The 27,130-nt window shown below is 46.4% G+C and overlaps 1 protein-coding gene across 12 annotated transcripts in view; it reads left to right on the top strand.

Moving 5' to 3' along the window:
* GRB7 (growth factor receptor bound protein 7) overlaps positions 1-27,030 on the top strand; it is a 97,686-nt gene extending 70,656 nt beyond the window's left edge. For all 12 annotated transcript variants that reach the window (XM_053261150.1, XM_053261151.1, XM_053261148.1 and 9 more), the window contains 12 exons: positions 6,292-6,448; positions 7,796-7,917; positions 9,010-9,090; positions 11,472-11,609; positions 13,734-13,844; positions 16,291-16,389; positions 16,989-17,069; positions 18,272-18,388; positions 19,912-19,972; positions 21,587-21,674; positions 22,565-22,658; positions 24,313-27,030. In XM_053261150.1, coding sequence (XP_053117125.1) covers positions 6,292-6,448; positions 7,796-7,917; positions 9,010-9,090; positions 11,472-11,609; positions 13,734-13,844; positions 16,291-16,389; positions 16,989-17,069; positions 18,272-18,388; positions 19,912-19,972; positions 21,587-21,674; positions 22,565-22,658; positions 24,313-24,459 — 1,296 coding nt within the window. In that variant the 3' untranslated portion in view covers positions 24,460-27,030. The remainder of the gene's footprint in view (positions 1-6,291; positions 6,449-7,795; positions 7,918-9,009; positions 9,091-11,471; positions 11,610-13,733; positions 13,845-16,290; positions 16,390-16,988; positions 17,070-18,271; positions 18,389-19,911; positions 19,973-21,586; positions 21,675-22,564; positions 22,659-24,312) is intronic.
* Positions 27,031-27,130: the final 100 nt, after the last annotated feature.

Below are 27,130 nucleotides of genomic sequence, written 5' to 3'. Positions count from 1 at the left end.
TGGAGCCACATGGCTCCGTTTGGGAGCCAGGCCATGCCCCCCGCATCTGACGTCAGACATGGGGGGCATGGCTAGCCTCCACGTCTGACGTCAGATGCGGGGGTCAGTCTGGCTCTGCGCCTGGTGTCATCTCACTGCGCGGCAGCTGTGAAAAAGACTAATTCCATTCTAAGAATTACTTGGAAGGGGATTTGGAAAAAAAATCTATGGTGAGGCCACATCTGGAGTACTGCGTAAAGCTTTAGTCACCATATCTTAAGGATATTGTAGAACTGGAGAAGGTGCAGAAGAGGGCAACCAAAATGATCAGGGGCTTGGAACACCTTTCCTGTGAGGCTAGGCTACAGCAGCATCTGGGGCTCTTTACCTTGGAAAAGAGCCGAGGTGACCAAGGGGAGATGTAATCGAGGTGTATAAAATTATGCATGGAGTGGAGAGGGTGGATAGAGATAAATTTCTCTCTCTCTCTCAAAACACTAGAACCAGAGGTCACCCCGTGAAACTGAAGGTTGGGAAATGTAGGACCAACAAGAGGAAGTCCTTTTTCACACAGCACATAATTAATCTGTGGAATTCTTTGCCATGGGATGTGGTGCTGACACCAGCTTGGATGGCTTTAAAAGGGGCTTAGACAGATTAATGGTGGACAGGTCTATCAATGGCGGCTAGTCTGATGGCTGTGGGCCATCTCCAGCCTCAGAGGTACAATGCCTCTCAATACCAGTTGCAGGGGAGCAATAGCAGGAGAGAGGGCATGCACATACCTCTTGCCTGTGGGCTCCCTGGCAGCATCTGGTGGGCCACTGTGTGAAACAGGGTGCTGGACTAGATAGGCCTTGGGCCTGATCCAGCAGGGCTTATTTTCTTATGAGGGTATGTGAGTGACTGGCACAAGGTCACTCTATAAGCTTCTGCTTCATGCTAAGTGGGGGTTGGATTCCAGGTTTTCCCAATCTAGGTCCAACACTTCGCCTACTATGCCAATGGTTCTCAGCAGGGACGCCTGCCACCAATGGGATTCGGAAGTAGTCTACAGGTTAAATTCGGAAAATTAGAATATCGTGCAAAAGTCCATTAATTTCAGTAATGCAAATTAAAAGGTGAAACTGATATATGAGACAGACGCATTACATGCAAAGCGAGATAAGTCAAGCCTTAATTTGTTATAATTGTGATGATCATGGCGTACAGCTCATGAAAACCCCAAATCCACAATCTCAGAAAATTAGAATATTACATGGAACCAAGAAGACAAGGATTGAAGAATAGAACAATATCGGACCTCTGAAAAGTATAAGCATGCATATGTATTCAGTACTTGGTTTGGGCCCCTTTTGCAGCAATTACTGCCTCAATGCGGCGTGGCATGGATGCTATCAGCCTGTGGCACTGATGAGGTATTATGGAAGACCAGGATGCTTCATTAGCGGCCTTCAGCAATTCTGCATTGTTTGGTCTCATGTCTCTCATCCTTCTCTTGGCAATGCCCCATAGATTCTCTATGGGGTCAGGTCAGGCGAGTTTGCTGGCCAATCAAGCACAGTACACTGTATACTTTTCAGAGGTCCGATATTGTTCTATTCTTCAATCCTTGTCTTATTGGTTCCATGTAATATTCTAATTTTCTGAGATTGTGGATTTGGGGTTTTCATGAGCTGTACGCCATGATCATCACAGTTATAACAAATTAAGGCTTGACTTATCTCGCTTTGCATGTAATGCGTCTGTCTCATATATCAGTTTCACCTTTTAATTTGCATTACTGAAATTAATGGACTTTTGCACGATATTCTAATTTTCCGAGTTTCACCTGTAGGTGGGACACAGCATCAGAGTGCTGGGAGGAGGGGCAGGAGGGAGCTCTCTGAAAGCCTTGAATCTGCTGGGGCTTCTCACCTCTCTCTCAGTGCCCAGCAGGCAACGTCTGCCCATTTCCTTAGCAACCAGCCTAGGTGCTGGGGAGGGAGGGAGTTGGATAACACCAAAGCTGGGAGGGAATGCTCCAGGATCCAGATATTGCACGCTGGCGGGAGCAAACAGCCAATCAGGGAGCACTGCCCAGACTGAAGATGGACAGAGAAAACATGGCAGGCAGGGTATTCTGTGCTCTCCCTCTCTTTCTCTGCCCCCCCTCTTTCTCTCCCCCTCTCCCTTTCTCTCTCCCTCCCTCTTTCTCTTTCTTCTTTCCCCTTCTCTTTCCATTGTGGCTCAGAGGATGTGGAAACTACAGAGCATGTTCTCCTCTACTGTTTGTCTATAGAGACATCCGCACCTCCCTCATCCTTCCATTGCTATGCAGGTATCCAGGACATTCAAGCCAATTCTACATCTCCTTGCTCTTCTCTGACTTTAAGCCTGCCATCACATATACTGTTGCCAGGTATTGTGCGGTTGCGATCAGCATTTGTCGGATGGTAGGCAGTGAATCCTCTCAGCCTCAGTCTGACCCTCAGTGACTCAGGTTGGACTCTACAATTGCTCACTCAATACTGATCCAATATAAAGACTTACGCTCCCCCCCCCACCTTTTTTTACTGCTCTATATAGCCTTATAGTCTGGCAGTTATCCAGTTATATTACTTAAGCTTTTATCTATTTCTGTCTTCTCATGTCTTTTAATCTTTTAACATCCATTTTTATGTCACCCTTTATATGCCTTTTATGCACTTATGTTGCTTTTATTACTTTTCAGGCTTTTATGCCCTCATGCTTCTGGTGTACTTTCTACTATTTTTAGTATTAATATGTACCTTAAGTACTGTTTCATATGTAATCACTTTTTATCTACTCTCACTTTAAACATGTAATCACCCTTATACTTTATGCTGGTCTATGACCATAAGAAAGACTGACTGATTGATATTCTTTTCCCTTCTCTTCCTCCTTCTCTTTCTCCCCCTTCCCCCTTTCTTTCTCTCCCATCTGTCCTCTTTCTCTTTGTCTTATTCCATGTATAGACACATGGCAGGGAAGTTGCCCTATAATTTAGGTGTTCTACAAATCCTTCCTTCCTTCCTTCCAAACCTGTATACTGGAGGATGTTGTTCAAGCTTCCTTTTTCTCTCTATCTCAGCAGTTGAATTCCAGTGCTTAGCATTATTATTTGTCCCCACCCCGCTGCACACTCGCTAACTGTAGTTTTGTATAGGTAGGTGAATATCTGCCTTACTATACATATCTGCAAAACATCCCTTCCAATATGAAACACTGTCTACAGTGGAATGTGTTACTATTAAAAAAAATTGCCCTAACAGGTTGCTTTTGCTTGTTTGAGATGTTTGCAGAGTTCCCCAGCATGCTGTGTGTGAGAACAATAATTACTGTACCTTCTCCCTTTTCTGGCTTGTGCAGTACCACTGCGGCAGCTATTAATGGATTTATTATTTTTGTTTGTGTTTTAAGGCCATGGCAATAAAATTTACTTCCAACAATACTACTGCAATTTTTTAATGTCTTAAAAACTTTCCGTAAGTGATCAATATAATAATAGAATGCCTGCAAACATAGAGATGTCCTTCTCGGGGGAAATGGACTTTTTTTTGTTTCTGTCCTGGGCACTTTCCAGATTAGACCCTGCAACAGGGTCACGTCGTATCTTGTAAGTATGCTTCCACACTTCCTGTGTTGTAGCACCTCAGTCCCTATGCAGACAGCAGGGTGCTGTTCACATTTTCAATGCCTTGTTTCAAATTTAATCGCTCCAATATAGAGCTAGAATGTCATATATCTGGTGTACGAAAGTTGCTGTTTTTTCGGGTTGTTAGTTTCTGCAAGACTGCTCCCCCTGCTGTTTACGTTTCAAATGCGACTTGCCTGAACGGAGGCATTTTGCTGCTGTTGAGCAGCTAGTCTGGAAAGTGCCCTGGTGGGACTCAAATTCTTTGACAGAGTGGTTGGTGGGACATAAGATACAAAAGGTTAAGAACTACTGCACTACGCCATATGGGCTTGCAGCAAATAATACAATGCCAGTCCATATGTGCTTTAGATCTGAAGATTTGGAAAGCAACAGGCAGTGCAGAGGGCATGTCTTGTAAGCAATGCAGACCATATGGAACCGGGAAGACTGACAGCATCAGGGAGACTCTAGCCTTGATCTTATTCTTGAGCAAATTAGCTAATAATTGTGAACTTATTTACTCCGAGGGTCGGGGTGCTGGGGCGCGTTGCCTCATGTCGCCCCACCCCCCAGAGCTCCAAGCGGTGCATTATTGGGATTCCTGCCCCACCCCGAGTCTGCCAATGTGGCTGACACACGATTGGAAAAATGGGTTTAGGAGAGCGCTTCCTTTCCTAGAGCCCGTTTTGAGGGGAGGCTCCACAAGCAGATTTGCCACTGGGATCTGGGCCCAATCCTGGTGGTTCACACATGCGTGCAAAACCGGGCTGGGCTCCCTTAACCCTGTTTTGCATGCATGTTTGAAAAGCCTCATTATCTCACAAGTGTGATAACTTGAGGTGTGTAGCACAGCTGTCTGTCCAGAAGGTCTCTTTCAGCCCCTAGCAGATCGGGATTGGCACAGCTGCTGTCACAGTACCAACCTGACGGTCAAGGAGGGTGGAGCACCTAGATGGACTTCTTCTTCTTCTTTTTTTAAGGGGGTAGGTTTTCATAGCCTGGACAGACGGGTAAAAAATAGAGCCTGGTGACTAGAGATGGGCGAAGACCTCACAGCTCTCTTTGGATTCGTCTGAAAATCACCCCAAACTTGGGAAGAACACAGGTTGAACCAATCTAAGCACTCCGAGAACGTCTCCACTCTCTTCCCATCAGCCCCCTGCCCTTTATTTACCAGTCTTGATGGTATTGGGCAGTGGGGCATCTGGAGAATCTGGAGTGGTGCTGTAGGGAGACTACACAACATGGGGGAAATGGGGGTACTGCCACACAGAACCCTGGAGATTGTCTTTCCTGCCTCTTCTGTTATCACTCTGATGTGACAGTTGTGGTGGTCCTTGGAATTTAGGATTTCCCCAAGGGGTATTGTGCAGCCAAGAAGCCTCCTCCTCCCCCCACATGGCACTGCTATTGCTTCTGCTACTGCCCTACCAGTCCACCCCTACTGAGATAGATAAGTAAGGGGGGGGCTGAGAGAGAGAGGATGGAGAACTTCTCCAAGTTCAGAGAAGAACTCTCAGGGCTCAGGAAGTAAATCAAGGGATCCTGTACTGAGCCCCAAGAATTCTTCTCCAAGCCTGAGTTCAGAGAAGGTGGCCAACACACCCACCAGTAACAATCCTCCTCACTGTTTCAGCTGTCTGAGATGAAGACGAGAGGAAGAATGCCTTTTCTTTGTTACCATATCAAGCCACCTGAACTGATTCTAGATAGTGAGTGGGGCTGGGGTCAGTAGCACCCTGCGGCATTTTCATGCCGCCTCAGTGAAACGCTCAGCGTTCAAAACAAAAGTTGGGCATTCTATTGTTCACTCCTCCCCTGCCCTCCCCGTATCTCAGCAACTCAGGAAAAGGCGGAGGTGGGTTAGGCAACTGAAAAGGTTACTGTTATACTGATATCTGTAAAATGTGCTTGTTAGATCTGGGTTTACCGTTGTCAATACAGAGAGATGTCTGCCCCAAAAGATCTGTTGTGGCCAACTCATGGAAAGTCAGGGACACGTCCCCGTCCCTTCCCCTTCTCCCTTTCAATTTTTTAACAGTCTCTCGGGAGTTCGTATGAGCCCAGCCCCAGAGCATGTTTTGAGTGCCAGGCATATGTGAAATAAGAGTAATCAGGCGAGTGGCTTTAAGCACGTGCATTTCCTCTCACAATTAGATAACTGCATCTGAAATTGGACTGAAGGGCTTTCTAGTGCAGGGGTTGTGAGCCTTCTAAGCAATCTTGAATTCTGGGGCCTCTCCTTTAAGGAAACAAGCACCCTTTGATCTTCGGACATAAAAGTATACCAGCTGACTTCAGTTTTACTTGCATGGTAGCTTAGCTCCCTCTTGTGGAACAGTTTGGTTACAGCAGGGATATTCCAGAGAGTAAGAACATGAGCGTTGCTGGGTCGGACCCAAGGATCTGTGTGCCTCTCAATGCCAGTTGCTGGGAGCTAAGCAGTGAGAGAGGGCTGTTGCAGTCATGTTGTGCTTGTGGACTTCCCAGAGACATCAGACAAGCCAAAGTTAGGAGCAGAATGCTGGATGAAACTGATCCTTGGTCAGATCTAGCCGGGGTGCTCTTAAGGGCTATCCACAGAACTTTCTGTTCACTGGATGGAACCAGACTTCAGTCTCTGCAGGTATTTGTCTCCTCCCCTCACCTCTGCCCATCTTCTTTCCCCACAGGTGGTGAAGGTCTACAGTGAAGATGGCACTTGTCGCTCCCTGGAGGTCACGGCCGGCACCACAGCACGCCATGTGTGTGAGATGCTGGTACAGAAGACCCATGCTTTGCACGATGACAGCTGGTCTCTGGTAGAGGTCTATCAGCACTTGGCTCTAGGTGAGGAAGGGGACGTCTCCCCAGCTGAAGGCAGAGTGGCAGGGCTGAAGGGACAGGGTGTGTGTGTGTGTGTGTGTGTGTGTGTGTGTGTGTGTGTGTATTAGAGGGCATAATCACAGAGTTGGAAAGAATCCCCTAGTTCTGGGTTGCACAACTTCAGCCCTTCTGCAGATGCTGAATGACAGCTCCCATAATCCATCGCTGTTGGCCACTCTGGCTGGGTATGATGGGAGTTGTAGTCCAACAGTAGCTAAAAGGCCAAAGTGGTGCAACCCTGAGTTATATAAACTAGGGCAAGGCTGCACATCTTTGGTCCTCTGGCTGTTGTTAGACTATAGTTCTTACCATCCGCAGCCACAGTGGCCAATAGTCAGAGATGATGGGAGTTGTAGTCCAACATCAGCTGGAAGGCAGAAGTTGTGCAGCCTTGATCTAACTCAACCCTCTGTTCTAAGACAAGGTAGAACAACCTAGGGGAAGGAACATTTTAAATGGTGTCACCCACTCTGAGCCTTTGGGTCTATACTGCAGGGTGCATATCATACTGAATAAATAAAGGATTGCTTCTCCCTCCCATTAGTTTGTTTGCTGATACAAAGTGGGAAGCCATGTCCAGATTTATCCAGGAGACAAGAAAAGTTGCCTTCCCAGGCCAAACTAGCAAAGGTCTGCCTAGACTAGTGTTCTGTTTCTAAGGCTTTGTTCTCAGTGAAGTGGTCAATCTGTGCCTGGGCTGTGCCAGTTCAGGTTGCAAGTAGGAGCTTAGGTGACTGAATGCATATATATAAATATATATATAAAATACCACCCGTACAGAAAACTAGATTTTGGGAAGAAGGTCTGTAGCCTAGACTTCCCCCAGACACGCCAGTTTCCTGTGTAGGAAGTGCTTCAGCATGGAGGAACATTCAGTCATGTCAACCTATCAACCCTAACATTCAGTCATGTCAAATAAAACAGATAGATAGATAGATAGATAGATAGATAGATAGATAGAATTTATATACCGCCTAATATTGAAATCTGTGTAATAAACCTCCACCTGCACTCTGAAGTGGTACAGCTCAGCCATACTATATCACCTTAGTGAGACTAGCCTAACAGTGTCCACCCAGATGCCTCTAGGAAGTTCGCAAGCAGAGCATGGAGCCAACCATCCTCCCCTGTTGTCCCCCCCCCCCAACATCGGGAAATGGGAGGCATCCCAGCCTCTCAACATGAACTTTAGATTCTTAGTCACGGGGCTAATAGCTCTTGTCAGTCTGTCCTCCATTCTGGTTCGGCACAGAATCGAAGAGAGCTGCGAGGGAGGTTCTCATGCCCTACAAATTGTATTGCTTTCCCCAGAGCGGTGCCTGGAAGACCATGAGTCTGTGGTGGAGGTCCAGGCCACGTGGCCTGTTGGGGGTGACAGTAGGTTTGTCTTCCGGAAGAACTACGCCAAATATGAGCTGTTCAGGAACTCACCGGTAAGTGGGAAGGGTCATCCAGTCAAAAGGGGAGTCTGTTCTTTTCCTTCACTTTGACATGGAAGCTTTCAAATTTTCTGCTTGCAAACACATCCCAAGTTTCACATTTGTTAATCTATATTAAATGAAATTATACCCCCTAGCCACCTCTGTTTTGTAAAATTTGCATGTTTCACTTGAGAGCTATCTTCTTACGCCCTGAACTCAATTTTTGTAAAACCTTTTGGCTTCCTACATTGTTATATTGCTACATTTATATCTCAGGAGTTCATTAACTGGCTGTAAGATATGGCATGCTTTTTACTTCCTACGATTTATGGAATTCCGTCCCTATAGGAACTGCAGTTAGGGAACGTTTTATATTAATATTGGGCAAAATTCCAACTAGTTAGTTATGACTGAACACTACTTAAAGTAATAAGACAAGTTAGTCATGACTCACTTGGTCCCATTAATTTCAGTGGGGCTTAGTCACTTAATCTTATAATGGATGTTGCCCATTGTATTTTTATCGGATTTATATTGAGGATTTTTAGAATTGTTAGCCCTGTGGGGTAAAAAGGAAAAACCTGAAGCAGAAATGGAACACGTTTTGGCAGGTATTTCTTCAGCAATGATGAGGACTAGAAACTTGTTCTCATTTTGTATTTAAAGAAAGACTGCCAAGACCCCGTGTAGCATTGAGGGTATTTCCACACATGGCATTTCTAATGCCATGTGTGAAAATGCCTTGATATGTGGTAAAGGTAAAGTGTGCTGTCAAGTTGATTTCGACTCCTGGCGCCCATAGAGCCCTGTGGTTTTCTTTGGTAGAATACAGGAGGGGTTTACCATTGCCTCCTCCCACGCAGTATGAGATGATGCCTTTCAGCATCTTCCTATATCACTGCTGCCCAGTATAGTACCCGCTGGTACGATATTGGGCAGCAGCGATATAGGAAGATGCTGAAAGGCATCATCTGCTTCTTAGTCAAGCATTTCCCCGCTGTGCCACTTAAGTTGGCTCCCTTGATATGTGACACCCCAGCATATACAAAACTGTTGTGGCTGTTAGATTTGCAAGGTTCACCCCTTTCCTCTCTCCATCTGCAGCAATCACTGTTTCCTGAAGTCATGGTCTCCAGCTGCCTGGATGCAGCCAACAAGGATATGTCGCACTCAGAACTCATACAGGTATGCACCTACTTCTTTATCCCTTCAGTGTTTCCCACCTTCCTGGTTCTGCTTTCATCCAGAAGGATAAAACAGTAACACTGTTCTTGGGTTGTCACCATATGATGCCGAGCACCATCTGCTGGGGACTGATTGAACTGGAGGCAGCCAGGAGATAATGCCATGGAATGCCACCTTGCCATAGACCTCATCCCCCTGTTGCTTCCCATCAGGAGCCAGGGAAAACTTAAATGGTTGATAAACAACAGGCAAACTATGATGGTCCCTTCCCCTATGGATGCATTGCATTATGTGTAGAAAAAGCTAAAGAGTTTGGGTCTCCTGTTTAGAAAAAAAATGCAGTCAAAGGTAAAATGTAATGGAGAAAAAATATGGAGAGGTTTCCCGCTGCCTCCTTTCTCTTGCAATAGTTGATTATTGACTGACTGCCATTCCAGGACAGACAAAATGGAGTATTTCTTAACACAAAGCATAATTAACTTATGAAATTCATAGCCACAAAGATCTGGTTATGGCCATTAGCACAGATGGCTTTAAAAAGCATTAGATAAATTTATGGGAGATAGGTCCAGGGATGGTAGTTTGGCATAATACGGGAACAGCATGGTCAGAGGTGGTATTTTATTTATTTTATTTATTTATCAAATTTGTATGCCACTTGAAACCTTAGTCTCTGGGCAGTTAACGATAACATAAAAACAAGTTAAAACCATACACAAAAACTTTTAATTTAAAATCAAATTATAGGGGCTGGCTCTTTCCATCATGTCTTGAAATGGTACCTTCCAGTTGCAAACAGAGTGTTCAGCTACATGGACCTTTAGTCTGATCTAGTAAGGCAGTTCTGACTTATTTCTCACATTTACAGGTGAAACTTGGAAAATTAGAATATCGTGCAAAAGTCCATTAATTTCAGTAATGCAAATTAAAAGGTGAAACTGATATATGAGACAGACGCATTACATGCAAAGCGAGATAAGTCAAGCCTTAATTTGTTATAATTGTGATGATCATGGCGTACAGCTCATGAAAACCCCAGATCCACAATCCCAGAAAATTAGAATATTACATGGAACCAAGAAGACAATGATTGTAGAATAGAACAATATCGGACCTCTGAAAAGTATACAGTGTACTGTGCTTGATTGGCCAGCAAACTCGCCTGACCTGACCCCATAGAGAATCTATGGGGCATTGCCAAGAGAAAGATGAGAGACATGAGACCAAACAATGCAGAAGAGCTGAAGGCCGCTAATGAAGCATCCTGGTCTTCCATAACACCTCATCAGTGCCACAGGCTGATAGCATCCATGCCACGCCACATTGAGGCAGTAATTGCTGCAAAAGGGGTCCAAACCAAGTACTGAATACATATGCATGCTTATACTTTTCAGAGGTCCGATATTGTTCTATTCTACAATCCTTGTCTTCTTGGTTCCATGTAATATTCTAATTTTCTGGGATTGTGGATTTGGGGTTTTCATGAGCTGTACGCCATGATCATCACAATTATAACAAATTAAGGCTTGACTTATCTCGCTTTGCATGTAATGCGTCTGTCTCATATATCAGTTTCACCTTTTAATTTGCATTACTGAAATTAATGGACTTTTGCACAATATTCTAATTTTCCGAGTTTCACCTGTATATCCTGCCCTTTCAGGGCAGGTATACAGAGGGTTTCCCCCCCTTTTTAGCCTTACAATAAACCTGCGGCAGATTAGACCGGTGTTCCTTCTAACAGGGATTCCCAGATGTTGTTCACTACAACTCCCAGCATCCCTAGCTGCAATGGCCTTTGGCTGGGTATTATGGTCAACAACATCTGGGAATCCCTGTTAGAAGGAACACTAGATTAGACTGAGAAGGAGTGATTGGCTCACGGTCTCATGGTCAGCCAGTGAACTTGATTGTTAAGCAGGGACCCATGCCTCCCTAATCCATGATCAAATCTAACACTGCTCTAACACATGATCAAATCTAACACACTAGTTCTTACATTCTTATGCATCAGCCACCAATCTGAGTGTGTTACCTTAAGTACAAGTACACCACATCTGCTGGGATGTATTCTTTGGACAATTCTTTAGTCTTTAGGACCCATGTGTATATGTTTTGTACCACCATATATTTTGTCTACCTGCTTCACATGCCCAATGAAAGCTTGCCTACAAAAGCTTAGATTGAAATCAGCGAATTAAGTCTCTAAGGTGCTAGCGGGGAGTGCAAGGGAATGTCGTATTATCCAGGCCTGCATCTCTGCAATTCGAAAGCATTACTCTAAAGCAAGTAGGGGAAGAGAATTGCTCTCAGAATAGACTGCTGGTGGAACGTCTAATTCGCTCTGCTTTCCTCATCATTTTTCTGTCTCTCTCTTTCAGAATGTGTTAAATTCAGGAAGCTGCCCTGAAATCCAAGGGTTCCTCCACCTTAAGGAAGTAGGGCGCAAAGTGTGGAAAAGGTTTTACTTTTCCCTGCGACGTTCTGGACTCTATTACTCAACCAAAGGCACATCAAAAGTAAGTTTTGGTGGAAGGACGCGGCAGCTCTGCATTTCCACCTTCCTGTTGGATAATGTGCCCGGCCACAATTGGGGGTGATTTCCCTGTGCCATATCATCAAGAAGAATCCCAGCAGCCAGACCTTCGGGAAGAATCAGTGCCCACGATCAGTGACACTCTATGCCTAGCCTTCCTCCTGACAACTGAACTGAGCAACAGTCTTAATGGTGACACGAAGCTCGAGGCCAAAGCCCAGTGGTTTAGAGCCTGTCATGTCAAAAGCCAAAAACATCATACAAAATGAAATGCTGGAAGCAGAAAAGCCGTGTGAAATTTTCTGGGGAAGGCTGAGAGATAAATATAATACTGAGAGATAAGTATAAGCCACCTAATGAATTCAAGGCTGTGGTGAGTTTTAAATAGCTGACTTCCTGACTCACAGTGCATGCTCTTACCACCTATGCTATACTAGTGTTTACGTAAGAAACATGCATATATTTGCTTGTTTTTATTCTCTGCTAAGGCAAAACAATTAAATTCCACTCCTTAGCCTCTGGAAGTCCAGTTGTGCTCAGTAGCCATATGGACCAGAAACTTGCTTTAAAAAAATTTTTAGGTAAGAGGTTATAACAACGATGAGATATGCATCTTCAAATCTCCACAAGCTTTCTGAAAGACCTCTTTAATGTGTAAAACCCCTCACCTAAAACAGACATTTCAAAGTTAGCAGACGTTTTGATGTGACACATCAGCTTCGGTGCTATACACTAGTGGCTGAAAATAAAAGAGAAGCTGAGATTCCTAAGGGTGTTGCCTTTTGCACCAGGTGCTACCTTCTAGGGATGCGCATGGAACTGGCGGGGGCCGGTTCGACGGCAGAGGATGGTGGTGCAGCTTTAGGGGTTAGGGAGGATGCACTCCCTGCCCCCCCGCCGCTGCATTTCTCTTGCCAGCACTCAGTTTCTTAAACATCCATTGAGGCAGCAGTGTACCTCCCTGCCACCCCCTTCACTATGTTTTCCGGAAGTAGCGGAAGCACCTACGCGTGACATGTGCAGGCGCATCTGGTACTTTTGGGTAAAGTAAAGTGTGCCGTCGAGTTGGTGTCGACTCCTGGCGACCACAGAGCCCTGTGGTTGTCTTTGGTAGAATACAGTTGGGGTTTACCATGGTCTCCTCCCGTGCAGTATGAGCTGATGTATTTCAGCATCTTCCTATATCGCTGCTGCTCAATATAGGTATGTATTTATAGGTATGTAATTTTACATGATCCCCACCGCACGTTAAGGTCATCTGGGGAGGTCCGTCTCCAGTTGTCACCGGTTCGTTTGGTGACGACTCAGAGGCGGGCCTTCTCTGTAGCTGCTCCTGGACTGTGGAATGCACTCCCAGCGGAAATTAGTAATCTTGATTCTTTACTGTCCTTCAAGAGAGCCCTTAAAACCTATCTGTTTGGCCTGGCCTTTCAGGGTTTTTAATCAGTTTTAATTGTTTTAATACCTGGTTTTCAGGGTTTTAATTGTTTTGATAGTTTAATTGTTTTTTAAGTTGTTTTAAATTGGTATTTATATTTGTATCTCTGTTTTAATTGTTTTTAATGTTTTCTGTTTTAATTGTAAACCGCCCTGAGCCATTTCGGAAGGGCGGTATATAAATCAAATAAATAAATATATAGTTTCAATAGAGTCTGGGAAACATACCAGCAGGGATTTGAACTGGCAACCTCTGGCTTGGTAGTCAAGTCATTTACTTCCGGAAAATGTAGCGAAGGGGTCAGCAGGGAGGTACACTGCTGCCCCGATGGATGTTTAAGAAACCGAGTGCCGGCGGGGAAAAAGTTGCGGGGGTGGGGGTAAGTGCATCCTTCCCCACCCTTAAAGCTGCGCGCGCGCACACACACACACACACTGTCGAACCGGTGGAACCACCCACCGTTCGAACCGGTTCGGGGGCCTATAAATGGCTTCCGAACTGGCTCCATGCACATCCCTCCTACCTTCTGCTCTTGGCCTAGATTGACCATGGACATACACTATATACTGGGCACCTATCAAGGCAGCTGAAAAGATAAAGGTGGGCTTGGATTTCATCCTGTGGGATGTAACCTCACACATTGTCCTTTCTTGGTCTTCCCAATGGCAGGATCCCCGGCATCTACAGTATTGTGTTGACATCAATGAGTCCAACATCTACTACATCACCCAAGGCAAAAAGCAATACAGCACCCCTACTGAGTTTGGCTTCTGCATCAAGGTAAGAAAGGTGGGAAAGCACTGCTGGATTGGTTCCCCTGTTAACCATACTTAAGAAAAGCATTGTCTGGTAATATAATGCAAGGATTTGGCGCCCTGTGAAGAATCAGGAAAGGATATGGGTCTTTAGGGCAGCTCCTTTCACCCCAGATTTCTGTACTCCTGTAAAGTTCAAGAGATTGTTCCACTTTTGGTCTGGTCTGGTCCATGCTCCCAGGTAATGCTCTGGATCCCTTTGATGTAAAACTCATGCATGGTGGGAAGAAATGCCCACAGTGCCTCTCTGCCATGGTTACCAAAGCTGGCCAATGTGCTGCCCTGGTTTTCTTCCCTGGGGGGGAGGCAGCACTCTTTCTTATGTTTCATTGTGCCAGTGCATTGAACTCCCCCCCCCTTTTTTTTGGCCTGAACTCCAGTGAGATATTGGTGCAATTGGCAGCTTCATAATTTGGACTGGCAATTTCCCAACTGGAATAAGAAATTACCAAAAGGAAGATGGCATCTGTTTTCAACTGAGCTTGGACACATATTGATGAATGCTAGAAGTTCAGCATCTGAACAAGTCCATCAGAGATGTAATAAATGAGCTGCAATGAATGCCCTTGACCTCAAATTCCCAACCCTCCAATCTGCAAATGGGCAGGGGGGAGGGCAGAGTATGTACTTTTTGCCGAAGAGCATTAGATCAAAAATGCCACAGAAAGCACAAGGATTGCCATAGATTTGCTTCCTCAGTGTACCTCACTACAATGCAGCTCTGCACTGCATAAAATAAACAAGTTCTAGTAAGAACTAATTGACTTACTTTCTTTCACTATCTCTACAACGGGACTAAATTTGGTCCAAACTGGTTAGGCAGTCCACAAATTAAACCACTTGTGCCTCAAACATTCATATACCTGCTATCTTGAATTAGGGTGGCTGACATCATCACAAACTATGCATTTGAGGTATCCCTATGTATCCCTACACCTGTAGCAAATTTGGTTCACAAGTTAGCCCAATTGTGCCTCAAATGTTCATGCATCGGCCATCTTGAATTGGGGTAGATGACATCATCACAAACCATGCCGTTGAGGTGTGTCACTCACTACAGCTGTACCAAATTTGGTCCAAATCGGTTAGGCAGTCCACAAGTTAGCCCTCTTGTGCCTCAGACATTTGCATGTCTGCCATCTTGAATTGGGGTGGATGACATCATCACAAACTACGCTGTTGAGGTGTCTAGTTCTCCCTGTCTCTCCCCCCATCTAATTCCATCTTCAACTCCAGTCCGTTCTCCCCCCCGCCGACTTCAGCCCCAGTCCGTTCTCCCCCGTTCTCCCCCTGCCCTTCAGTCCCAGTCCGTTCTCCCTCCACCGCCCTTCAGCCCCAGTCCATCTCAGTCCTGCTTGTGAACTCTCGCGAGAGCTGCCACACATGGGATTAGCGATGGGTATGCCTAAGAGAAATATATATAGAGAGATTGTTAATGTGATTTTTCTAATATAAAGGGTTTTAAAAGAAATATTTTTGGGGGGAAAGGAAATGTGTAGCCCTAAAAAGGTCTTTCCAAGTTACATAAAAAGGTTAATGTGTTCTTCCTAGGTTAATTAATGCTTAAAAATAAATAGTGCTTTGTCTGGGTTGCTTAAAACTGTTGCTGGCATTTTATTGGGCAAGCGGGTGGGGTACACGGTTACCCCAAATTACAACAGTGTTGTTTTATGGGGCACAAAGTCACACCACAGTGTTTTCATTTTCATGAGATCTGGTGGAAGTTAAAGATGGTGAAGGCGGTGGTGGTGGAGACTCTACCTGATTTTAACCCTCAGTAGACATCGGGGTGGATCATACCCCATTTGAGAAGGAAAACGTTCATAAAATGCTGTGTTTCATGTTCTGCAACTCCATCTTCTAGGTCAGGATCAAACTTAATGAGTTTAAATGCCCTGTGGTATTTCACCCAAATCACCTCCACCCCCGTAATACTGTCTAAATGTGCCCTTTTTATTAATACAGATATTGAGGTACTGAGAACTTCTACTGGATTGCATGGGGAAATGAAAATACTATGCACTTATGGTGATAGGGGTCAAAGAGACCCCACAAAATGTTGTTGTAGTACTGTAAGCATGCTTTATGTCGATAAAGGCTTAGACCAGAGCTGGTTCATTTCATGCCTTGTGGGAAAGAAGCATAGAGACCGAACACAAAATACCTTTGCTGTATTAATAATACCAATAATGCTGTGGGCTGACATGTACCCCGGTGCTTTCCTTGTTTCTCTGTTTCTTCCGATAAACAGTTAAATAGTTAATAAGATGTTCTTTTGTTTTTGTTTTTAATGGCTCAGTCTATCGCTAATGCTTCCAAGCACACCCTGGCATCTTTCAAAAATGATCGGGTGGGTAGTCGTGCACTGTCATTATGTGTGCATTCATATGAGACTTCTCTCTGCTCCACAGCCATACAAGGCACGCGGTGGGGCAAAAGGTTTGAAGCTCTTCTGCAGTGAAGATGAGCAAAGTCGCACATGCTGGATGGCTGCCTTTCGTCTCTTTAAGGTACAGGCCCCATTCACTGACCCACTGAATCTCCCCACTCTGCTGCTGTTTCAGCTTTGTCTCTCTTTTGTCCTGAACTCTCTGATAGAGGGCAGGGAGCTGCTTCCTTGTCCAATCAAAATACTCACACAATGGAGTCACAAAGCGGGGTACATTTAGAAGGCATCCTCCCTTACTACTATGCTTCCCCTCACTCTTTCAGAATTCTGGCTCTTGTTGGGTCTCAAAAATGAAGGGATGCCCATAAGAGAAGAACATTCCATGTAGGCACCAGCCCTCTCTGAGAAGTATGGTCCATCTATAGCCTATTGCCTTTGGATGGGGTGGTCTAGAAATGTGATGGATGGATGGATGGGTGGATAGATAGATAGATAGATAGATGGTAATTTTTACGTGTTTTTGTTCATGCATGCTGCTGCTTCTTCCCAAAAATATAGGTTTAGGGAGAGTTATTTTTATTTTTAATTTTCAAAAATGGTTCTAATTTTACAAAATTGCGCTTTAAATTCTTGACTCTAGCAAATATCAGAATCACTGCCTAGAAGGTCTGGCATGGTGGGCTGCCACACAGACACTAACAAGAATGGTTCTTTCCACAGTATGGCATACAGCTCTACAGGAACTACCAGCAGTGTCAGGCACGGCAAAGGGAACCAGCCTGGATTGGCACTGTGCCCCTGGTAAGTTCCCTGTGATAACAATTCAGAGGTTTCATATTGGAGGATGAAGGCCTTTGTGGTTAGGATGTACCCTCACTGCATCCCATCCAAAGGTACCTTTTCTCGCCAGGACAAGATCTGAGAAAGCTTTCCTGCAGCTTTTTGAATAGTTCAGTTTTGTGATGATAGGCAAATGCCATGGGTATCACCAATATACCTACCTTCTCAAATCCCTAGAACACAATTGCTAGAACACACTGTTTTTGAAATGTTTATGGGTTGTTTTTTTACAGGAAAATGTTAAAGCATAAATGAATAGACCACATATCTACTGTCTCTTTGTTGTTGTTGTTGAAGGTTAGTCCAGTTGAAGCTTGGGCTATCTTTGGCCAAACTGCTTTTACTTTTGGTGAAGAGCCTGTTGAAGCTGCAGTCTAAACGTTATATCCATCTGCACTCTGAGAAGGCTCGCTTACAAGATTTAATTTCTCTGCCTTCAAAGCTATGAGAAACTCAGTTGGTCAGCACTAAATCTGGACTGCTCAACTTGGGCCCTTCTGCAGATGTTGGCCTACAGTTCCCATAATCCCTAGCTATTGGCCGCTGTGGCTGGGGATTATGGGAGACCCTCGGCTCGAGGGCCTAAATTGAGCAGGCCTGCTTCAAATGTAGCCCCAGAGGATCACTATCTTTGTGGTCTTTAGGATCAACCAAGAGCAATCAATGATATCAACTCTGCACCAAGGCATGGCAACAAGAGCTGTCCCACAACCCTGCAGTATTCTCCCACTGGAGATCCACCTAACCTGAACATCTTTGGGAAGGATTGCAATCACTGTTGCCTCTAACAGGGATTCCCAGATGTCATTGACTACAACTCCCAGAATCCCCAACTGCAGTGGCTTTTGCATGGGGATTCTGGGAGTTGTAGTCAACAACACCTGGGAATCCCTGTTAGAGGGGACACTGATTGCCAGACTTTTCCACTGGAAATACTTTTGATTGGGATTTTAAGTTTATCTATTTCAGGTTGCATTAACTGAATTTTAACTGGGACTGTATATGTATTTTTAACTCTAACATTACCTCTCCCTGAGCTTTCAGGATTTCAGTAATAAATAAGAGTTTTTAAAAAACTGAATTGGGATTTGCAAGCAATCATTAGGAACAAATAATGTATTATGGGAGAGATTTGTTGCTGAATGCTTTTTAAAATCTCTTAGCGGAGTGTGTCTGATAACACCCTGGTGGCCATGGACTTCTCGGGTTGCACGGGCCGAGTGATTGAAAACCCCAACGAGGCTCTGACAGTAGCTCTGGAGGAGGCTCAGGCATGGCGGGTGAGTCTGCTGTTTGGCTTCTAAGTAGAGTTTGCAGAGAGCAGGGAGGTGAGTAATGGGAATCACTTTCAGTATGAATGTTTGCCACCCTGAGAGTCTTCAGGCAGTGGAGTCACATACACTCTTGACACCTACACCCATGTGGGAAACCAGTCATCTGTAGCTACTGACCACATGGCAAAGGCACCCATTATGGTCAGGGTGCTGGGTAGAAGCAAGGAATTGCAGAGTTGAGGTTCAGGATTGTCCTGGGAGAAACAGCTCTAGAAAATGGGCGGATACAGCCCAGATGCAGGATTGCCACCCCAGTCAGAACTAGACTCAGGTTCTAGAACTAGACTCAACACACACGGGCTGCCTTTGTGGTACACAATGCAAGTGATGAGCCAGCCTTGGCTCTTCTCTTGCATGTTCCTTAGCAAGGCTACAGTTCCCACCATGCGGGAGAGATTATGAGATTTCTTAATGTCATGGTCATGGGTATTATTATATTTCCTACTGTAACTAAGTTTAAGTACTTGTAACTGAAACATTCACATATTCTTCACCTGCTTACCCCATCGCCATTTCCATCCCCTTCCGCTGATGTTTCCCCTGTGTCCATATCTAGATTGTAATTCCCTTGGGGCAGGGGCCTTATTCTTTGTACAGTGGCATATTCATGGATAGCGTTATAAAAATAGATAAGTAATATGCTTTTCAAGCAACGAAAGTGACCCAAATTTATTTTGATGCTCATGTAGTTATGAGCACAACTTCGTTATGAGGATTACTAAGTATTTTTGTGAGGATAATTAAGCATTTTTTTAACCATATGGTACCGGCCAAACGAAATCTACATGTTGTATTGTTAGGTTTTATGATGATATTCATTTGTGAATATCATGCTACAATCTATGGTCTAGAGACAAAAAAAAACCAAACCAACAACAACCCACCAGAGTCTAATGGCATCAAAGAGTAACAGATTCATTGTGATATAACTAGAGCCCACTTCATTAGGAGCATCTGATGAAGCCAGTCCTGGCCACAAAAGCTTATGCCACAAGGAATCTGTTCTGATATTTGTGTTGCAACAGACGGACACAGCTACCCTTCAGGGCACTTTCCAGATTAGACCCTGCAACGGGGTCCACACTTCCTGCGTTGTGACACCGCAGTCCATACACGGACAGCAGGGTGACTTACATTCACATTTCCAATGCCTTGTTTTGAATTTAATCGCTGCGATATAGAATTAGGACATTTTATATCCAGCATAAGAAAGTTGCTGTTTTTTCAGGTTGTTAGTTTCAGCAAGACTGCTCCCCCTGCTGTTTACATTTCAAATGTGACTTGCCTGAATGGAGGCATTTTGCTGCTGTTGAGCAGCTAGTCTGGAAAGTGCCCTGGAATTTGCACAAATAAGCATGCTGTTAAAACGTTGTGGCAGTCCTGTATGGAGTTGGAAAATCATAATTAGCATGGCAAGCTTAACATAAACACTTCCAATAACCTCCAATATTTTTCTTTCCATGCTCCAGAAGAAGACAAGTCACCGATACAGCCTGCCAACCCCATTCCAGAGCTCTCCACTCAGTGCTGGTGAGTGTCTGTCACAGATCCTGGGATAATATTTATTTCTCCACATGCTTCTTGATTGGCAAATAGTGATGTGCATGAACCGGTCCGGAGGCCATTCTACAGGCCTCCAGACCGGTCCAGACATGGACGGTTCGGGGTTCGGGCGGATTGGGGTGGGGGTTCCTTTAAGGGTGGGGGGTTACTTACCCCTCCCTCTGCTTTCCCCCTCCAGTGCACGTATTTTAGTCAGTAATTGGGGCGGCAGGATACCTCCCTGCCACCCCTTCCCCCGCTCGGCTGCAAAAGGCTTCAGGAAGCCTTTTGCGCGTGCGCTTCACGTCTTTGCGATGTGCACGCGCGGCCACACACACACATGCACATCGTGGAGACGTGAAGCGTGCGTGCGACGTGCGCATGCTCAAAAGGCTTGCTGAAGCCTTTTGCAGCTGAGTGGGGGAAGGGGCGGCAGGGGGGTATCCTGCCGCCCCAATTACTTACTAAAATACGTGCGGTGGAGTGGGGAAAGTGGCGGGAGGGGTAAGTAAACTCTCCCCCCGCCCTTAAAGGAACCCCCACCCCAGTGCCGGACTGCAGCTCAGCGGTTCCGTGCACACCTCTATTGGCAAACATAGCATCATGTTGGGTGAGCAGCAGCAACAAGAAGTCGGGTGGGTGAAGCGTGTTCCCAGCGGTTAAATTAACACTGATCTATAGCAAGCTACTCACTTTGGGTCTTCCTATAAAGGAGTCCAGCTTTGCTGGACTTATTTGAAGCCTGAATATAACCAGTGTTTAGTCTTGGAGCCTTTTGTAACTTCCATGGCACAGCCTTGGAATGTAGGATAAGAGAGTGTCTCTGAACATGGGCAGACTGAAGGGGTTGATATGAGCCATGGATTAGCCATGGAGCCAGATTCCAGAGCCAAAAGCCACCATTGGCACATATTGAAGCTCTTCTCACGATCAGTGAGAAGAGCTTCTTCCGGGTCTGCGGGGAGAGTGGGCTTAGCCGGCTCTCCCTGCAGATGATCCAAAGGCAGCCCCGGGCGGCTGGACTGGCCACCCACACGACTGCAGGCTCCATCCTGGAGCTGGCGGGGGCTGCAGGGATCAGGGGCCGCGTAGCCCCTGGAAGTTCCAGGATATCCTGTGCGAGTGCGCAGGGCATCCTGGAGAGACCTCTGAGCCCCAGAGGCAGCTTGCAGCCTTCCAGTTGGGGATCTACTCATGTGTCACTGCGTGCCGCGGCAACGCACGAGCATAATGGAGCACTCGCTCCGTTAACCTCGTCTAAGGGGAGGGGTGTTTATGGGGGCTAGCTGCCGGGAGCCGCGTTGCTCCTGTTGCAGCACACCGTCATCCAAAAGCGGGCTAGGTTCCCTTAGCCCACTTTTGGGCAATCATAAGAATAGTCTCATTAAGTAATAATGGGGCAAGAAAAATTCTGAGGATCTGCAAACTGCCTTTCCCTGTCCTCCAAAAATCCTGGCCAGCTGCCCATTTCTCAAACATAGAGGTGGGTCATCCAGGCCCAGAATTTCTCACTGTAGGAATTAACAGCTGCAACAGGATATTCGAAACGTTTGAATCAGGCTGAGATTTCCTCAAACGGACTCTTCCCCCTTCCCCCTGCAGCCATCCACAGAACGCAGCCATGGTTCCACGGACACATTTCTAGAGAAGACACCCAGCGCCTTATAATCCAGCAGGGACTGGTGGACGGGTATGTTGCTTGCAGCAATCTCTTTCCAGATCATAGCATTCGTGTAGTCCAACCCTATGCGTACCTGCACAGAAATGTCTGGTTAGGTTCAGTGCGGCTTAGGTAAGTGTGCATGGGATTGCAGAGGAGAAGCCCATCTCTTTTTAATCTCTACCCCCAAGCCTAGAGGTTTCACCTGCCCCCAACCCTTCCCTATCGCTCAACCAAGCCATGCATCCAGACCATAATGTGTATAGCAAGAGATAGATGGTGGCGGACATATTGAGGAACATTACTCAAAGTAGTCCCGTTGAAATTAAAAGATTACTCATGCAGGTGAGCCAAGCCCACACAACAGAGGAAAGCAGTGCACACACAGGAGGCCACCAGCCGATCTGAGTTGGGGTCAGATTAGCTCCTTCCTCCCTTCCTCGGAATATGCTGATCAGCAAGAGCTTGTGTGCAAACCAAATCCAACCTGCAACGTTTTACTGAGTGCCATTCCATGCTGCCCAGACTTCTACCAATAACTGTGGCCATCCTTGATGCCTCAGAGATCCCCTGGAATTAAATATCCTTCCTAACCCCAGAACCTAGATGCAGTCCTGAAGCCAGATCTGTCCGAAACTCTGCCACCAAGGAATAAATAGGAAGATGTGCTTTCAATGAACGACACAAAGTCTTTTGCAGTTGGCTCAGGAAACGGAACTGGGGTGGGGCCGGGACTGAGCAGTGGTGATAGCGACATGGGTCTTGGGCCAGGAGAAAGCACCGCAGCAATGGAAATGTTGGGCGCAGAGGGCTAGGTTGGAGACAGCTGTTGCCTGCTGTCTTGGCACTCTGCGTCTCCTGGTGGGCGTCCGAGATGGTGCTGTGCCTGTGACACCCTCCCTGCGTCTTGTCACCTGCAGGGTCTTTCTGGTGCGAGAGAGCCAGCGGAACCCCAAAGGCTTTGTCTTGTCACTCTGTCACCTGCAGAAGGTGAAGCACTATCTTATCCTTCCGGTAAGTGGCCGTTGGCACCTAGGAAGCAGCCTTCTGTTGAGTCCCATCATTTGTCCACTTAGCACAGTACTGCCTACTCTGCCTGGCAGCCACTCTCCAGATTCTCAGGCAGGGTCCTCCCCCACACCCCCGCCCCGGAATACTGAGGTTTGAGCCTGGAGTCTGTGTAAGGCATATGCTCTTTCCTTGAGCTGAAGAGTGGTCCCTCACCCCACTTCTGCCAATCGCCATTGCCTATTCACCAGGCGTCTTGAACCCCCTTAGACTTATGGGGCAGGGAGAAGCTTCCTAGCTGGAGCTGGGGAAGGTGCATTGATTGTGATAGGAGTTAGAATCAGAGCTTCAGTAGATCCAGGCTGCAGCCCTGGGACCTCTTCAGTACACGAAGGTTCAAGCCTTGCAGATGTGTTAAGAATTAATGACTTGAGCATGCCAGACGTATATTTCCTTCACCATAGCCAGCCCACATACAACTAGGTATGGTGGAGAGAGATTCCTAATCAGAATGTGGCTGCCAGTCTTAAATTCCAATTCCTTTAAAAAAAATAATGAACTGTCTGGTACAAGACAGGAACAACTTCCCTGCAGTCCCCCTTCCTGTCAGCAACAGTCACCACTGGGGAAGTTATGCTGGCCTTGGGCCGAAATAAACAATAACACTGGGGAAGTTGAAGAGTCACCCAGTCAGGAAAGATCTCCTTTCCCAGTGCTTGGTTTTGAAAACAAAAGATGCCAGGGCTCAAGCCAGCCTGGAAACTTGACTCTTGAATATGTGTTTAAATTTCATTCCTTTCCCCCCCAAGGAATTCTGGGCACTAATTCTGTGAGGAGGACTAATTCTAACACAGAATTATTAGGATCTTTAGCATACTAAAGTTTTCAGGATTGTGTTGAAGAAGCCATGACCATCACATTGGTATAAAACAGATGCAGGTTTGTAGTGTGTATGGTCATTCACACAACCTGTGAGTGGGGCAGGGAGAGCAGGTGGGGAGAGGCAGGATCGCACCTACCTTCCCCGCCAGACAGTCCTCATTGTCTTCTTGGCAGCACCGCTTACACACCCACACGAGCAGAGCTGCCGGAAGAAGCACGGCAATCTAGAGGCTGAGGAAACGCAGCCTGCCCTCGAGAAATCCCACAGCGCATTGTGCAAGGAGTACAGTGCTTCGGCTCTGTGGGTGCTAGGGCTGCAGGCTACCCGAGCAGACACATGTCCAGGTTCTGGGGTAGACGGGCACGCTCGCGCCCCTCTACCTCGGTAATAACCCAAGTAAAAAGCTTGGGCGAGCCAGCAGGCAGCCCTACCCAGGTAGGGCTGTGCTAACCTGGGTAAGGCTGCTTGTGTGGACAGCATATGTAGCCTCAGTGCCTAGAACAGGGTTTCTTAACTTTGAGCCCCCAGATGTTGTTGGACTACATCATCCTCGGTCACAAAAGCCGTGTCTGGGGATGATGGGAGTTGTAGTCCAACAACATCTGGGGGCCCAAAGTTAAGAAACCCTGGCCTAGAACATAAGTTGAGAAGCAGCACAGGTCTCTGCTGCTACTACTTAACGTGTTCCAGAGACTGAACCCAGGCTCAACATCAGCCTTGCCCTGTTCTCTCTGCCCTGCCTCCATCCAATGACTCATGATCTTTTCTGGGTTTCAGAGTGAGGAAGAGGGGCGCCTCTACTACACCATGGATGATGGGCAGACTCGCTTTGCTGACTTGATCCAGCTGGTGGAATTTCACCAAATCAACCGTGGCATTTTGCCTTGCAAGCTGAAGCACTACTGCACGTGTGTTGCCTTGTGATCGGCTGTCTTCCCAACTGTGCTTCCCCACACCCCACCTTACAATTGGCTGTGGCCAGAGCCAGGGAACAGACCCTTTGAACTCTGCGCACCAGGACCGACTCTGAACTGTCAGCGGCTCCTTAACCCTGCCTTTGACCCACATTTACAGCAAATGACCAAAGATGGGCCTGGTTTGAACCCTTTCTTTCTGCCACCCTTAGAGAAGACTTGTGGTTCTTAGTGGACTCAAGAATGGATTTGGGGTCACTGTGATAGCAAGTCACTACATAGGAGAGCAATTTTCTGTTGTCCTGTGGCTTTCACTAAGGCCGGCATCCCTCTCCTCATTGAGTCTCCCTCTCCAGGGCGTTTTCCAGATTAGACCCTGCAACGGGGTCACATCGTCTCTCGGAAGTGTGCTTCCACACTTCCTGTGTTGTGACACCGCAGACCCTACGTGGACAGCAGGGTGCCGTTCACATTTCCAGTGCTTTGTTTCGAATTTAATCGCTTCGATATGGAACTAGGACGTCATATATCCGGTGTAAAGAAGTTGATGTTTTTTCTGGTTGTTCGTTTCTGTGAGACTGCTCCCCCTGCTGTTTACGTTTCGAATGCGACTTGCCTGAGCAGAGGCATTTTGCTGCTGTTGAGCAGCTAGTCTGGAAAGCGCCCTGTTCAGGGCTCTGTGTATATTTTGATTCCAGAGTTGGCTTTGTCACCACACTTGAGAGAGATTTTGCTGGTTCAGTCCCCGTATCCCCTTGCCCACAGTGGAATTCCAAAGTCCCCATTTTCTGGAAAAGGTCTGGCATTCCCAGTTTATACTTTGGCACAGAACATGCAAGTGTGGGGAACAATTTCAGAAGAAGGGAGGTCTGAGAGAGCAGGACATTTTCACACATTTTGATAATTGGGAAGCTGACAAGGTAGCAGACGTTCACGGGTTAAGGCCCAAATGGGTTAGGGTTCCATATAACAGGCTACTGTAAATGCTCCCATATCCATTCTGCATCTTGTCTAACAATCAGAAGACTAAGGCTGGAGACAGATGACAATTATTTCAGAGAACTGAAGGTGGCTCAGAAGCAGTACCAAAGCTGCTAATGGGGTATACTCTCAACCCACTAATATATCTGTAAATAAGTGTCTCCGGAAGGGGGGTGTTACTGTTTCAAAAATGTGTTTGATCAAAGGTGAGAGCAGAACGAAAGAAATATGATATACACCATGACAAGTAGTTCCTTTCTCCTACTACTTTCAGCTCCCCTAAAACCCATCGTCTGTCTCCAGCTAAGGATTCTGTGGTTGCTGCCACCTTTGTCAGACAAAGGAATCACTTTATTACTAAATCTCTTCCCCTGCTGCTGAGCATCATCACATTAAAATGGTGGTTCCCAGGTGAGATGTTGGGCAGTAGGCTGGATGGAGAGCATTAGGCAGAAATCTTTGGGACTGGAGCTCGATGGCATCTAGTATGAGCAAGAGTAATAGCTGGGGATGGAAGAAAAGGCCAAGCCCGTTCTTGACTAGGCAAACTAAGCGTATCCACAGAAAGATTCATAGCCTTGCCAGGTCAGGGGAGACTAATAGGCCGCCTATGTGAGCAAAGTCGCCTTTGAGGGGCTCAGTGGTCCATTGCGAGCAGCAAGCCATGCATCCAAAGGGAATGAGACTCTCCACACAAGCAGTGTGGAGAGCTAGATGGGGTTTGACAGGGAGAGTGGGCTTGGCCCGTTCTCCCTGCAAATGATCATGGAGCCCTCCCTGGGCAGCTGGATCGGCTGCCCGCATGATAACCAGCTCTGTCGTGGAGCTGGTCGGGGCTGCAGGGATCGGGGGCTGCCTGGCCCCCGGAAATCCCAGAATGCCCCACGCGAGTAGGGAGACCCCTGAGGCCAGGAGGCTTATGGTAGCCTCCCGGCTGGGGGTCTCCTCATGAGTCGCTGCGGCATGGAGCCACGCTGTGGCGACTCACAGTAAAAAATCTGGGGTTAGTGGAGTGTTTGCTCTGCTAACCTCATTTAAGGGGAGGGCTACTTTGGTGGGCTAGCCACCATTGAACCACTGGGCTCACCCGCAAGCCCGGTTGTTCTCACCATGGCGGAAAACTGGGCTGGGCTCCCTTAGCCCAGTTTTCCTCCATTGTGTGAATAGCCTTTATTAGTTCTAGTTCCAGTTGTTCCTTATACACACTACTAGCTCCCTCTTCTGACACACACACCCCACACACCCATGAGCACATAAGCCCAGAGATCTGTCCTCCCTGCCCCCTGCTTTCTTTGGGGGTATTTGGTGCAATAGGACTTATACCACTGTGCCATAATAATCTCCAGCTGTCTCCCACTTTGTGTCGGGCTTTCTTGTAGGTTGACGAATGCTATTGCATCTAAGCATCACAAATGAGGAATTGAGGTTGGAGGATTTGGTTTTCTCTCCTGCACAAAGGGGTTAAAATAATTTCCTGGGGGTGAGAGAAGTGGAGGCAAGAAGCCCCCACTGTTGTTGTACAAATCCGTGAGGCCAGTATAATTGTGATGAGTTGTGTGTATATATATACATGATGATAATAAATGTTATTTTTTTCATACCTTTGCTTCCGTTTTGTATGTAAATCAGCTGTGAGAGGAAAAAACAAATTAACAGCAACCACTAAAATGAATTGCAAATCTCATTCTGTAAATAATCAA

This window comes from Hemicordylus capensis, chromosome 6 (genome assembly GCF_027244095.1).
Source record: "Hemicordylus capensis ecotype Gifberg chromosome 6, rHemCap1.1.pri, whole genome shotgun sequence".
NCBI classification, from domain to species: Eukaryota; Metazoa; Chordata; class Lepidosauria; order Squamata; family Cordylidae; genus Hemicordylus; species Hemicordylus capensis.
Note: the sequence above shows the minus strand (reverse complement) of the source record. Positions and strands in the feature narration are given on the sequence as shown.